Raw genomic sequence first — 16,235 nt, forward strand, 5'->3', positions numbered from 1 at the left:
CGTGAACCTCCTTTGAATCCGCTCCAGTTTCAGCACATCCTTTCTAAGATAAGGGGACTAAACCTGCTCACAATACTCCAAGTGAGTCCTCACCAGTGCTTTATAAAGTCTCAACATTACATCCTTGCTTTTATATTCTAGTCCTTTTGAAAGTAATGCTAGCATCGTATTTGCCTTACTTACCACAGACTCAACCTGAAAATTTGAACCTTTAGGGAATCCTGCACAAGATCTTCCAAGACCCTTTGCACCTCAATTTTTTTGTATTTTCTCTCCTTTTAGAAAATAGTCAACCCCTTCATTTCTTCTAGTTTTGTAACTTCACACACATCATACCTCCTGACACCTGGAACTTCCACCATACTGCTGGTGTCTCTTCCACAGTGAAAACTAACACAAAATACTTATTCAGTTTGTCCGCTATTTCGTTGTCCCACATTACTACCACTCCAGCATCTTTTTCCAGCGATCCAATATCCACTTTTGCCTCTCTTTTGCACTTTATGTATCGGAAGAAACTTTTTGTATCCTCTTTAATATTATTGGCTAGCTTACTTTTGTATTCCATCTTTACTTTCTTAATGACTTTTTCAGTTGCCTTCTGTTGATTTTTAAAAGCCTTCCAATCCTCTAACTTCCTGCTAATCTTTGCTCTAATATATGCCCTCACTTTGGCTTTTATGTTGGCTTTGCCTTCCCTTGTTAGCCATGGTTGTGTCATATTTCCATTAGAATACTTCTTCCTCTTTGGGATGTATATACCCTGTGCCTTCTGAACTGCTTCCAGAAAATCCAGCGATTGCTGTTCTGCCATCATCCCTGGCAGTGTTCTTTTCTGATCAATTCTGGCCAACTCCTCTCTCGTGGCTCCATAATTCCCTTTAATCCATTTAATACTGAATCATCTGACCTTAGCCTCTCCTTCTCAAAATTCAGGGAGAATTTGATCATATTATGATCAATTATCCCAAAGGGTTCTTTAACCTCAAGCTCTCTAATCAATTCTGGTTCATTGCACAACGCCCAATCAAGGATAGCTGATCCTCTAGGGGCTCAACCACAACCTACTGTAAAAAGCCATCTCATGGGCATTCTAGAAATTTCCTCTCCTGTAATCCAGCAACAGCCTGATTTTCCCAATCTACCTACATATTGAAGTCCTTCATGACTACTGTAATATGGCCCTTCTGGCACGCATTTTCTATCTCCCATTGTAATTTGTAGAGAACATCCTTTCTACTGTTTGGGGGTCTGTATGCAACTTCCATCAGTGTTTTTTTTACCCTTGCAGTTCCTTAGTTCTATCTACAATGTCTCAACACATCTTGACCCTATGTCACCTCTTTCTAATGATTTGATTTGATTTCATTTTTTACCAACAGAGCAACACTGCTCCCTCTGCCTTCCTGTGTATCCTTTTGATACAATGCATATCTTCGGACATAAAGCTTCCGGCTATAATCCTCTTTCAGCTATGATTCCATAATGCCTATAACATCATACCTGCCAATCGGCAACTGTGCTGCAAGTTCATCTATCTCATTCTGTACACCACACCCATTCAGATACAATACCTTCAATCCTGTATTCACCCTTCTGAGTTTGTCGTACCATGCTCATCCTTTTGATTCTTAACTTTATCCGAGGTCTTACCCACATCTGCCCCCACAACTTCTCCACTAACTGTTCTGGCACTCTGGTTCCCATCCCCCTGCAACTCTAGTTTAAATCCAACCGTGCAGCATTAACAAACCATCATACAAGGATATTAGCCCCCCTCCAGTTCAGGTGCAAACTGTCCCTTCTGTACAGGTCCCACCTTCCCTGGAAGAGAGACCAATGATCCAATAATCTTATGCCCTCAAAAACCAACTCCTTAGCCATGTATTAAGCTGTATAACCTTCCTAGCTCTAGCCTCACTAACACATGACATGGGTAGCAATCCTGAGATCTCAACCCTGGAGGTCCTGCCTTTCACATAGCACCTAACTCCCTGAACTCCTTATGCAGAACTTTGTTACTTGTCCTACCCATTTCATTGGTACCTACATGGTCCATGACCTCTGGCTGTTCACCCATCCACTTAAGAATGCTGAGGACTCGATCTAAGATGTCCTGGACCCTGGCACCCGGGAGGCAACCTTCCATCCAGGAATCATATTCTCACCCACAGGACCTCCTGTCCATTCCCCTAACTAATGAATCCCCTATTACCACAGCAAGCCTCCTCTTCTCGCTTCCCTTCTGAGTCACAGGGACAGACTCAGAGCCAGAGACCCAATCATTGTGACTTTCTTCTGTTAGGTCAACCCCCTCGACAGTATCTAAACCTCTTGCTGTGGGTAATGGCTACAGGGGTACTCTGCACTGGCTCTTTAACCCCTTTCCCATTCCTGACTGTGACCCAATTTCTTGTGTCCTTAACACAGTTGTACTAGTCAGGGGTTCTATAGGTCTACCTGCCTTCCCGTATCCCGTAAGAGGAGCATTGCATTTTCCTGCCTGTCATCTCTATCTAGCAGAGCAGATATAAAGAAGAGAAGGGGAAAATAACTTAGCTTTACCTTTGCTTTCTCTAAGTGAACCCTCTCTTTACTGAAGCCTCAAAACCTTAAGAACACCACTCAGTCTATGTCCACTCAGACAACGGCCGCTGCAACGTTGCCTACAGCAGATGCTATTTCATTGGCTCTTCACACAATTCTGGGTCATCTGGACAGCAAAGATACATACGTCAGGATGCTCTTTATTGATTACAGCTCAACATTTAACACTAGCACTCCCTCAAAAGTAATCAATAAACTCCAAGACCAGGGCCTCAGTAACCCTTTGTTCAATTGGGTTCTCGATTTTCTCACTCGTCGACCACAGGCAGTTTAGATTGGCAAAAATATCTTTCCACAATCCTGTACAGGAACACCACGGGGATGTGTACTTAGCCCGCTGCTCTACTCGCTTTATGCCTGTGACTATGTGGCTAAGTACAGCTCCAACACCATATACAAGTTTGCTGATGACACCACTGTTGTGGGCTGTATCAAATTTGGTGATGAATCAGCATATAGGAGGGAGATTGAAAACTTGGCTGAGTGGTGTAATAACAGCAACCTCTCACTCAATGTCAATAAGACCAAGGAGCTAATTGTAGACTTCAAGAGAGGGAAACCAGAGGTCCGTGAGCCAGTAATCATTGGAAGATCAGAGGTGGAGAGGGTCAGTAACTTTAAATTCCTGGGTGTCACTATCTCAAAAGACCTGTCCTGGACACATCATATAAATATAATTGTGAAGAAAGCATGACAGTACCTCTATTTTCTCAGCAGTGTGCGGAGATACAGCTTGTCATCAAAAACTCTGGCAAACATCTATAGATGTGTGGTGGAAAGTGTGTTGGCTGGCTGTATTACGGCCTGGTATGGGAACACCAATGGCTTTGGGCAGAAAATCCTACAAAAGGTAGTGGATAGGGCTTAGTACATCATGGGTAATTCACTCCCAACCATTGAGCACATCTACATGAAATGTTGCTGTAGAAAAGCAGCATCCATCATCAAAGATCCTCACTACCCAGGCCGTGCTCTTTTCTCACTGCTACAAGTGCCTCAGAACTCGCACCACCATGTTCAAGAACAGTTACTACCTCTCAACCATCAGGTTCTTGAAAAAATAAGGATAACTACGCTTACTTAAGGAATCTTTTTGTTTGTTGTCCATTGTTTAGTTAATGTTCTATAGATTTGCTAAGTATATCTGCAGAAAAAGAATCTCAGGGTTGTACGTGGTGACATGTATGTATTCTGATAATAATTTTTACTTTGAACTTTGCAATCTCATAATTCTTTATTTGCCATTCTGCCTTCAAATTTCCCCCTTTGAGAACAAACTGCTAAAAATAGTTTTTTTTAGCATATCTGGTATTTCATGCTTTAGATATAACACTCCCAGTGGATAAGTGTCCAAGATCAAATGATACAAGTTTGAGGTGATTTCTTTTGACTAAGCAGGAAATAACTTCCCTGTGCAAAAAGTGGTCAGGATTTGAAAAGTACTGCTTGACAAGAGATTCCACCATGGCCTTCAGAGGGGAGTCACGTAAATAGGTATGGAGAAAAATATTTCGGGCATTCGGAGAATGAACTTCAAAAGAGGCAGTGCAGACTCAGTAGACTGAATAGCCTTCTCTCTGTATGTTTTTGAAAAATTTATTTCAGGAGTTTCAAAAAGTCTAGAATTACTGATATACATGGAATATGAGTAGATTTTCTTTCACAATTCTGGCCAGAAATAATTAGTATGGCTGCAGGAAAGCAGTCAGCATTGGATGGATACTGTCATAATATTTTCCAAATAAATTAGTTCTTCAGAATAGTCCCTCTGTGCTGTTGTTTCATAGCAGATACCCACGAAGGAGTGTAATCAACACACAGAAATAAGATGCACTAGCTTCCAACATGGAGGTATTTTAGCTCACTATGCCTTAACCACCTCAAGCACATACTGTATCCCACACAAATAACAGTACTAAATCCTCATTTAATATGTCTTGTATTTTATTATGCTAATGAGCTGTAATAAGCTGACCAAAATCCGGAAATGTAATGTATCTATGGGGCCAAGGAATTCCATCTAGTATGAGTGTTCAGATGAACAATGACCCTGTCAAACCTTGGTGGTGCTTGTCAGATAGTTAAATGCTGGTTAGGGTAAATAACAAGATGATAAATTCAAGACCCTTTAGAAATTTTGACAATGTTTGTCCTGCGCTGTTGCCCTCTTCACCTGCTGCTTGTTGGGCCTGTAAGACAGCCACTCCACCCATTCAACTTCTGCCATCTCGGTGTTCCTTGGCATTGCATGTTTTGACTTCCTTGTGCCAGTGCCAGTGCCAGTGCCAGTTTCATATTCTGACAAGGCAGCTCCATCAATGCCTTCATGCAGAAACATAACTGGTAAGAACAAATCCTTTCATTCCAGTGTTAAATTTTTCAAATAATCTCTGGCATTCATTACACCTGCTGCAACACTCCTAAATATTGGAAGGGAAATATTTCTGTGCTGTTTGAAGGGGAGGAGCAGGTATTTGGGACACAATCTGCTTCCCTCCTGTGTTCCTGACAGCTATGAGACATTATGATTGGCAGCAGTGAACGTCTTTCATCATAATGTCACTTATGAAGATTCAGTACTGGGTTTCCACAGAAATCCCATCAGTTCTGCCTACTGCCTGCCAGCAGCCAAAAGCAGCTGCACCTGCTGTAAAGGACTGACAGATTACCACATTCATTTAAACATATCAAAGGCAGTACTCACTTAAAATTAGTACATCAGACTGTATGGGCCAGGCTGGATTGTAGAACACAGAATCCAGTCAACTAGCAGAAAACCCATAGGGATACCTGCGACCACTTTTCAGACGGCCTTGTTCCGAGGCAGAAGAATAAGCAAGCAGAGATGAGAAGTAAATAACCTTATTTCTTGATAGCATTAAACTTTAAATTGTTACAAGCACACCATGTTGCAAGATGGTCTACCTCTCTTTGATAGCAGGTCACATCATTATTCAAACTCAAGTTTAATTGTCATTCAACCACACATGAATACACATGTATACAGTCAAACAAAACAGCATTACTCCGGGGCCAAGGTGCTAAACACAGTAGCAAGATAGTAAGCATGTGTAAGATGGCAGTAAAATACAGTCACACAAAAAAAAATAGTCCAAGTCCCTCAGCCCCAAGTCCCTGACCTCTGCCAACAACCACTTACCTGCCCCCCAACTTGGAAATTAATGGTTGGACTGTGTCTGTGGTTAAGTCACTCAGATTAATGGGGACTACCATCACCAGTACATTGAAGTGGGACAAGCATGTAGTATTCATCATTAGGGAAGCCCAACATAAATTGTTCTTCCTAAACCAGTTCAGGAAATTTAACACCTCAGGGCATATCCTGATGAAATTTTACTCAGCCATCATTGAGAGTGTTATGACCACCTCCATCACTGCTTGGCTTCCTGTCACCTCCTTCCTATCCAAGGCAGGCTGGAGCAAGTGGTTCACTCAGTGGAGATCATTGACTGTCAGCTACTGATATTAAAAGACATGTTCATTGCCAGAGCAAAGAAAAGTGATGAAGAAAATACCGCTGAATCCACCCCTCCTAGCAGTCACCTGTTCACCAAACTACCATCAGGGAGATGCTACAAGTCCATTACCATCAGGACCACACATAATCTCCGAAGCTTTTTTCCTGTAACTATCCAGCTTCTTAACAAAGCTCACTCAGGTATAATACCCTTACTGACCCTGCACAAAATCCATTAAATTGCACACTTATCTGAGTTTCATTATTTATGCTTGGCAGGTAAACGTTCTGCTAGTTGTTGGTTGCTCATGACTGTTTGCACTATTGCCTTGTAAATTGTTGGTTGCTGTTGTGTTGTCTGTTATGGCATTGTCCTGTGTTTTATGCTTGGCATTGAACCACAATCAATTTCAGTATGTTTCACTTACTGGCAATAAAATATTTCTGATTCTGATCAAACTTGAATTTGGCTTTACTTACTGGGAAGTATTATATGAAATTTGGCATTTTTCACTCTTTGTGCGACCAGTCCTTTCTATTTTGTTGGGGCAGAAGGAACAGTAGAACTTAAAGTACAGCACAGGAACAAGCCGTTCAGCCTACAATGTCTGTGCTGAACACGGTGCCAAATTAAACTAATTCTCTTTGGTCTGTACATGTTCATATCCCTCCATTCACTGCATATTCATGTGTCTAACCAACAGCCTCCTAACTGCACTATCATACCACAACAGCCTATCCTAGGCATCCACTACACTCTGTTTTAAAGAAGCTTGCTGATGCACCATCAATAACTCTAGGAGACTGGAAGTGAACGATAGGCTTTTATTAACAGCGAAAAGGGGAGCACAACCATGTCGAAGACTGAGGGAGGAGCAGTGCCCCAATCGCCTTTATACAGGGGTCTGTGGGAGGAGCCACAGGAGCAGTCAGCAGAGGGGCATGTCCAGACAGGTATACATAGTTTACCACACTTGCCCTGCACATCTCCTTTAAACTTTGCCCAAACATCTTAAGCACATGCCTTCTGGTATTTGACAAGCCCTTTTGTATTGATGAAAGTTCGTGCCATTGGAAAACCAGCAAGAAAATTAAAGTCCTGATCAATGGAATGGTTACTCTTTTCCATAGATGCTACCTGGCCTGCTGATTTCCTCCAGCATTTTGTGTATGTTGCTCCAGCATCTGTGGATTGTCTCACATTTGAGAAAATTAAAGTTAATGCATAATGAACCAAATAAGATTCTGTAAAATTATGTGTAATTCTAATGAAATCCTGGCTTTTGGTAAAGAAGTGCACAAAAATGCAATAGGCTCCTCTGTCTCTTCAGGGTGGTTCTTTGTGAGTAATATGGAAACAGATGGCAACTAGCTTTACTATGCATGTCCAGTTGTTATGTAACCATGAACAGAGACTAGGCCATCTTTCAGCCCGTGCTTTCATTGTTCCAATCCAGTAATTCATTGACTTCGTTTGTTTTTAGATCCCTCCTTGATCTTCCATGATTTACCCAATAATTATCAGTCACCGGTTGCATGTTTCAGCTAGCAAGTCCCCAAACACTGAGCCCCTAACGAACCTCCTCCAAGGCACTCTTCAATACCTGCCACTTTGAGTGAGTCATAGTGACGTACAGCACAGAAACAGGCCTTTGACCTGCCACGTCCCTGCTGCCTTCCTACCTAGTCACACTAATCCTATTTACCCACCTCATTTGTGCTTCACCTGTCTGCACCCCCTTCATATTTTCAGCCACCCCGCTCCCCTTGCTTCATCTCGAGGCTGGCTCCTGTAGTGCTCTTCTTGATGAGTTTCCTCGTCACTCCGGGTTCACCCTGAACAATCCTCAGCCATTGTGCTTTCTCTCCTCTTCACCCTATGTGGTGGGCCCTTGTTTCACTCTGCTTCCTTAGCTTGTTCACACTTCACCTGACCTGGTGCCCTGGTTCCTCACCTAGTGACTCTTCACATTCTGCAGTCCATTTCCAGTTGCTCCAACTCTCCATCTGGCACCTTTCTTGGCGAGTTGCCCATCTGCTCCTGGTCATCGATGATCAGTTGCACAGTCATAAAGAGAGATAGCCAGGAAACAGGCCCTTCAGCCCATCGAGTCCATGCCAGCCATCAGCCACGTAGTTACACTAATCTACGTTAATCCATTTTTCCTTTTTTATTCTCCCCACTTTCTCATCAACTTCCCTGAGATTCCACTGTTCACCTACACATCGAAGGAAGTTTAAACTGGCCAATGTAACTTCCAACCCACACGCCTTTGTGATGTGGAGCGAAACTCGAGCACCCAGGAGAAAAAACACCCACAAAATATGCAAGCTCCACACAGACCACACCCAAGGTTGTGATTTAGGCTAAATTTAGCCTGTCAATGATTCCGAAGATTTGTGGCCCTGAGCTGCACACCATTGATGTCATGGAACCAACTTATGATTGATTGTTGGTTCAACCTCCGTCTCCAAATCAGTAGATTCAGGGTCCAATCCCAATCAAGAAGTCTCCATGTTTCTAATCAAATTAAATTAACTGCCTCAGGCAACGTTGAATTGTACTGACTAAAAGTTTCCCTTCATTCTGCAGCACTCTCCGACAGGTAGGAAATCTCACGGAGCTCTTTCTAAGAGGCAGACAAGAGCTTCTCACCGTGAATGCAAAGCCCTCCATGCCATTTGCCTTCACACCCTGAGGCACGTGCTTGTCACCTGTTAGCATAGCGGCAACTGGTGAATCAGCATATGGTGATCCTGGGTGTTGTAGCCTAACAATTTGCATGGCAGTGAATTGCCGTTTAAGCATGCTGTCAATATTAAATTTTCTTGGAAACAGACTACTATCTCCAGAGAGATTGAATCTCATTATTCCTCTACCTGATTTTTAATTATTTTTATGACATAAGCCAATATTTCACATCTTTTTTACAGGGAGAATGAAAAGTAATTCCTTGCAGTCATTCCTCTAATGAATGCACCAAGGAATCGCCTTTTAAATGAGGCTGCTTTGTTGTATTCATTTTGGTAAAATGTCTACATTCTTCAAGTACTGTGCACACAGGAAGAAGTAAAGTGCAAGATCTTTCTGAGACCTCTGGGCAATTGGCAGCATCCTATACACTCTGCATGGTTCAAAAACAAAAATGAGGTGGTTGTTTATTTGAATTGTCAGGGTAACACAGATAAATAGTATCTGTATTAGTTTGCTGAAACAAATTGAATTAAAATGTCAAACAGTGTAGATTGATAACACATTTGATTTCAGTAAAAGCCACTTTAACTGTATAAATGTGACAAAGCCAGTTTTCTAATAAAATCAAGAATTTAATTATGCTTTTTCTTGTCAAGGTTAAAATTCCAACATGAATTCTATTTCCTATCTGATATATATTTTTAGAAACGGAATATTATTTTAAAGGATGTTAACTTCAAAGTTGTAATTATGTATTTTAAATTGGTGAGCAGATGGCCACAAAGGAACAAAGCCCAAGCATGAGAAAATTTGTTGCATTCCACCCCATTCATAAAACTGATCATGATCGGATTAATCACCAGAGTTTCTTCTAATTGCAATTGTGTAGCAAATGGCTTTGCATAGCTATGTGAAGTTATCTCAGTTTGAAATTAAACCTGACAGATCCCGCATCCACCACTTTCACTGTAGGCTCACTTAACACTCACACAACCCACTGAATGAAGGAATTTCCCCACAGGTTCCTTCTAAATATTTCACCTTTCCCCTTTAACCTATGACCTCTAGTTCTAGTGTCACCTAACCTCATTGGAAAAGCCGGTTTACATTTACTCTATCTCTGCACTTCATAATTTTGTATACCTCTATCAAATTCCCCCTCTCATTCGCCGATGCTCCAGACCTAATCAATTCAACCTTTCCCTAACACTCGGGTCCTCAAGACCTAGCAACATCCTTATAACTTTCTTCCAAACCTTTTCAATCTTATTGATACTTTTCCTGTAGGTGGCTGAGCGGAACTGCACACAGTCCTCCAAATCAGGCCTCATCAATATCTTATACAACTTCAACATAACATCCCAACTCCTGTACTCAATACTCTGACTTATGAAGGCAATGTGGCAAAGTTCTCTTTATGACCTTATCTTCCTATGTAATGTCACTTCCAAAGAATCATGGATCCCTTTGTTCTACTGCCCTACCATTCACTCTGAAAGTCCTACCTTGGTTTATCCTCCCACAGTGCAACACCTCACACATGTCCTCATTAAATGCCTTTTGCTATTTTTCAGCCCATTTTTCCAGCTGATCCAGTGCCACTGCAAGCTTTATCAGTCTTCCTCACTGCCCTCACACTCCCTGTCGTAGTGTGATCTAAAACTTTGCTGATCCAGTTTACCACATTATCTTCCAAATCATTGATGTAGCTGACAATAGACCTAGCACCAGTCCCTACGGCACACCAGTGGTCACAGGGCTCTAGTCAGAGAGGCAACCATCGATTACCACTTTCTGGTTTTCCCACTAAGCCAGTGTTGAATTCAGTTTACTACTTCATCCTGAATGGCAAGTGACTGAGCCTTCTTGACCAACCTCCCATGGGGTATCTTGTCAAAGACCATGCAGACAACATCCACTGACTTCCCTTCATAAATATTTCTGGTACCTCCTCAGAAAACTCTATAAGATTGATTAGACATGATCTACCACACACAAAGCCATCTTGACTATCATTCATCAGGGTTTATCCCAGTAGTTATTTATCCTGTTCCTTAGAATATCTTCCAATTATCCACCCACTACTGATGTCAGGCTCACTAGCATATAAATTCTCAGCTTATTCATAGTTTTTCTTGGAACAACATTAGCGAACCTCCAGTCCTCCAGTAGCTGACCTGTGGTTCAGGATGTTTTAAAACCTCTGCCAGAGCCCCTGCAGTTTCTGAACTAGCCTCCCCCAAGGACCAAGGGGACACTGTCAGGCCCTGGGGCCTTATCCACCCTAATTTTCAACAAGAATGCTAACAGCTCCAGGCAATACTTTTAAATCTTAAAATAATACACTAACTATCACTTAGTTCCAAAATTGCTGCAAGATCATATCGTTTGATGGTGATCTACAAATGAGATTGATCATAATCTTGAGAGGAAAAAGGCAATTTGAAACTTTGGGTGACGTTTGTGACTAGACCACTGACTGCACCCAGCTCTGTGCAGGCTTTGGTAGCGATAGAATATTACTTATTTCTTTTCAGTTTTCCTTGGTTCTTCTTTAGATTTCAGACCTTGACATGTGCTTGAGACTAATCTCAAAGGTGTTCCACTAATCTTTATGATCTCAAAGGTGTCTTCCTCAATAAAGTCTAATAGGTGCATGGGTGATAAGCAGACAAAATCTTTTATTCACCAATATCTGCCCTACATCCATGACATCTTCTTAACATATCCTGAGGCTTTATAAGGCAATGGTGAGGCCATATTTGGGGTATTGTGAGCAGTTTTGGGCCCTGTATCTAAGGAAGTATGTGCTAGCACTGAAAAAGGTCCAAGGAAGTTCACACGAAAGACAAAGGTCCCAGGAATGAAAGGGTTAACATAAGAAAAGTGATGGCTCTGGTCCCATATACACCAAGGTTTACAAGAATAAAGGGGATTTCATTGAAACCTACCAAATACTAAAAGGCCAAAACAGAGTAGACATGGAGAGTGAGAGAGTCTAAGTTCAAAAAAACAGCCTCAGAATAGAAAAATATTCCTTTAGAACTGTGATGAGGAGAAATTTCTTTAAACAGAGGATGATGAAGCTGTGGAATTCATTGCCACAGAAGGCTGTTGAGGATAAGTTATTGTGTGTATTTAATGTGGAGGTTAGTAGGCTCTTGATTAGTAAGGGTGCCAAAAGTTATGGGAAGAAAGCAAAACAATGGGGTGGAGAGAGTAGAGAAATCAGCCATGATTGAATGGTGGAGCAGACTCGATGGGCCAAATGGTCTAATTCTGCTTCTTTGTTCTTATGGTGGCAGAGGAAATTAATTGGGTCTTATAGACCTAGTGCCTATCACTGGCTAATAAAATAGAAATATGGCACTAATTATAAGCTGAAATTATTCCTGGTTTCATTCAACATGTTTACCGCACCAGACTTACATAGGGTAGATTGGCATGGAACCTATGCTATGTATGGTGCAGTTATTTGAAACAATTATGTTTCTTTACTTCCTTCATTCACAGCCTTCCTATACTGATGTGATTCTAAGCTTTGAAGCAGAAAGGTCATTTTATTATGTCATACTGACTGGGCATCACTATCTGTTTATCAATCTATTGATTATCCGCTTTCATTTTAATGAAAAGCAGTGGTTAAATCATTTTATCCAGCTACATTGTGTCCAGGTGATCCTTTCTGTCCTATTACACAGGGTACCATGATCCGTCTGAACAGACGTGGCATGATTTACGAAAACAGATCATATCACCGACTTTTTATTGGGGACATGACCCAAGTGAAAAGGGAATTGGCTGTTGGTGTTCAGAGAATTATTCCTAGTACATTTAACTCCAATCAGTGGTTATTTTCTTCTTTCCCATAAGTAAAGAATCCATCATCAAATGAAATAATACAGCAAGAACAGGTGGCAAAGGAGTTAAGAGATCTGTGTTAACATTATTGTTTAAAAAATGCATGTTTCTCTTGGCCAATGGATACATTATTCAGTATCACCTTTATTTTTCTGCTGTATGTGTATCACTATATTTTTCTGACATATCAACTTGCTGATCACTGAGGTTCCTTGCCACAGCTGTAGACAGTTGAAATGGGATCTAAACAAATGACAGTGGAAATGTCCCTCAATGACCCGAGCACATGATGAAAGGCTGATGCTTCCGAGCAGATTTGAAGCAGCAAGATCTGTAATGTTTCTAAAATAATAATTAGGACTGGGCAGAGTCGGCATGGATTTATGAAAGGGAATCCACGTTTAACAAATCTGTTAGAGTTTCTTGAGGTTGTAATTAGCAGACTAGTTCGAGGCGAATCAATTGATGTGTTGAATTTGAACTTTCAGTAGGCCTTTGATAACATGCCACACAAGAGATTATTAAGCAAAATTAAAGCACACCACATTAGCAATAATATATTGGCATGAATTGCGGAGTAGAATCATAAAATAATATAGCACTGAAGCAGACACCAGCCCAATAGATGTATGCCAATTACAGCATCCTCCTTGCTAGTCATCTTATCTGCATTCAGTCCATAAGCCTCCAAACTCCTCCCCTCCGTACCTATCCAAATGCCTCTTAACTGCTGCAATTCTAACCACCTCAGCCACTTCCTGTGGCAGCTTATTCTGGGTCCACACTGTTCTCTGTGTAAAGAAGCTACTCTCAGATCTATTTCAAATCTCTTCTCTCTTACCTGGTACCTGTCCCCTCTTGTTTTGGAATCTCCAACCTTGGGGAAAATACTATGGGCATCCACCTTTTCCAAATTCCACATGAATTTATCAACTTCTATAAACTTCACTCTTTTGTACTCCAGGGAATAAAGATCCAGCATATAGATAAGATAAGGATCGAAACATACAGTGAAAAGCATCATTTGTGTCATATCAAATCAGCAAGGATTGTGCTGGGCAGCCCACTAATGTCACCATGCTCCCAGTGCCAACATAGTATGCCCACAACTCACTAATCCTGAATGTACATCTTTGGAATGTGGGAGGAAACTGGAACATTCTGAAAGATACCCATGTGGTCATGGAGAGAACATACAAACTCCTTACAAACAGCACCAGCATTGTACCTCAATCTAATGCTGTAAATGCGCTATTTACATGCTACCTTATCACCCTGTGGTGTATCTCTCCCTATAACTCAGGTCCTCTAGTCCAAGCATGATCATCATAAATCTTCTCTGCATCCTCTCCAGTTTTTACAATGTCTTTCCGATACCAAGTGACCAAAATTGTACCCCAACAGTACCCCAAATGTATGTTCAGATTGTTTACAGAAAACAGAATTTCAGCACAAATGTGTAATTTTCAGGTTAGGAGGCACTGAATAGCGGCTGCTGGAGAGACTGATGTTGGAGACACAGCTGTACAAAATCTACATTAATGATTTGAATCAGGGGACTAAGTATAATACACGCAAGTTTGCTGATCATATATAGGAACGTGGCAATGTAGATCTTGAGGAGGATGCAGAAAAATTGAGTAAATGGGTGAGGATGTGTCAAAGAGAACATAATGTGAGAAAAAAAAAAGGACATCCCCTTTTGGAGAAAAAAAAGAAAAAGAAAATATATTTTAAATTGTTAGAGATTTGAGGGCCTTGGGTGACCTTATTCATGAATCACCAAGTTTCAAAGACAAATGGTATACTGGACTTTATTGAGTACAAGAAAAGGATTCTTTTGTTCTAATATTTAAGACCCTGCAACACTCTGTCCGAAATAAAGTATACAGATCTGGATTCCTTCACCAGGTAAGTGTTGACTTGGAATTGAGGAAGTGCAGTGAAAATTCACAAGATTGATGCCTTCAGAGGTAGAAATGTTGTATAAAGTGTGTTTAAATAGCCTACAGCTATACACTCAGGTGCTTAGAAGAGTGAGAGGATAACTCACTTATCACGTTTATCGTCATGTGTACCAGTATGGTGAGGTATAGTACAAAGTAAAACCTGCTAGCAGTAGCATCCCGGGCACATAGACCACGTACAATATAAATTCTATGTATATAAACTATACATAAAATTGTACCATGCAAAGCAATGTACAAAAACAAAACCTTAGTGCAGAAGAACAAAGATACAGTTGAAGACAAGTCCATGGTAGTGTTGTAGGAAGGTAGCTGTTTCTGAACCTAATGGTGTGGGTCTTCAAGCTTCTATATCTCCTGGCTGACGATAGCAGCTTTCATCGAAATGCATAACAATCTGAAATGGCATAATAATGTCGATGATGGGCTGATACTCCTTTTTATAGCCAGTGTTTACACAATTAAGGGGTCAGCCACTCATGATGGAAATCTTTACAGAGGGTAAATCTTCAGAATTCTCTACCCACGGGGGCTATGGAGGCTTAGTATTCAAGACAGAGACTAGTAGAGGTTTAAGCATTTGTGAATCAATGATTATGAGATTGTTACAGGAATATGGAGCTGAAGGAAAAGATCAGCTGTAATGTTATTGAATAAAAGATCACACATGAGGGGCCAAATAGTCTACTGCTGCTCCTGTTTCATATATCGTACGTAATAATAAATAGGTGGGGACTTGGTTTAAGTTTCATTACTCAATTCAAGGCATTACTTATTTGCTCTAACCACTTTCTTCTCTCCACAATTTTTTATGAAACAGATGAATTTTTTTTCCATGTAGCATTTTCATTGTCGTGGATTGTCAATGTAATATTTAGTGCACTTCAAAGTAAGCCCCTGTGGAATACTCTGAGTTATTCTAAAGGATATGGTAAAGTGCTAAGTAAATATATTTTATTCTTGGTTTCAATGTTGAAAACGAATAAAATACAATTATTTAGCACTTTACCATGCCTAGGTTTCAATTCAACATTACCATTTATTACTCGAGATCAAAAATAACCAATTTATATATTGTAAAGATTTTACTTTTAATCTCCTGGAGCTGAGCTGACCGACATTTGCTGTTTGCCAAAATGTGATGTTCAGTTACTTCTTTCCCCAGGGTTTCCTTTGACATGAATTGAAAACGGTGCCACTTCATCACAAAAACTGCAGTATAATTGGGCCAAGGAATATAAGAGTCATTTGCACTGCACGGGAAGTAATTACAGAATGCTGTTGCACTTCTGTTGTTTTGTGCTTGGTAGGATGTAAACCAAAGAGCTGCTTGACTGAACTTTGTTCTTTCTCATTGACACTTATTTTGTTGTTTACCCCCCTATAGGGAATTGCAGCTGCAGCACGTTCAAAAGGAGAACACAAACAAAGAATCTTTCTGACCATTTCATTTGGAGGCATCAAAATTTTTGATGAAAAGACAGGTGTAAGTTTCAAGCATGGTCTGACTTTAAAATATTTCTAGCTTGGAGTCCTCAATAATTCGGGAGGTGAGCATGAGTGATGTGGAGCTCATGAAAATCATTGTTGAATTCACTGCAATTTCTCTTCCAGGGATGTCTACTTA

The 16,235-nt window shown here is 40.8% G+C and overlaps 1 protein-coding gene across 1 annotated transcript in view; it reads left to right on the forward strand.

Annotated features, from left to right (window-relative positions):
• Positions 1 to 16,235, forward strand: part of dab1a (DAB adaptor protein 1a) — a 721,091-nt gene that overhangs the window by 562,565 nt on the left and 142,291 nt on the right. The window contains exon 5 of the mRNA XM_073062447.1: positions 15,996 to 16,094. Within this exon, the coding sequence (XP_072918548.1) occupies positions 15,996 to 16,094 (99 nt within the window). The remainder of the gene's footprint in view (positions 1 to 15,995; positions 16,095 to 16,235) is intronic.

The sequence above is a fragment of the Hemitrygon akajei genome, chromosome 12 (assembly GCF_048418815.1).
Source record: "Hemitrygon akajei chromosome 12, sHemAka1.3, whole genome shotgun sequence".
Lineage (NCBI taxonomy): Eukaryota > Metazoa > Chordata > Chondrichthyes > Myliobatiformes > Dasyatidae > Hemitrygon > Hemitrygon akajei.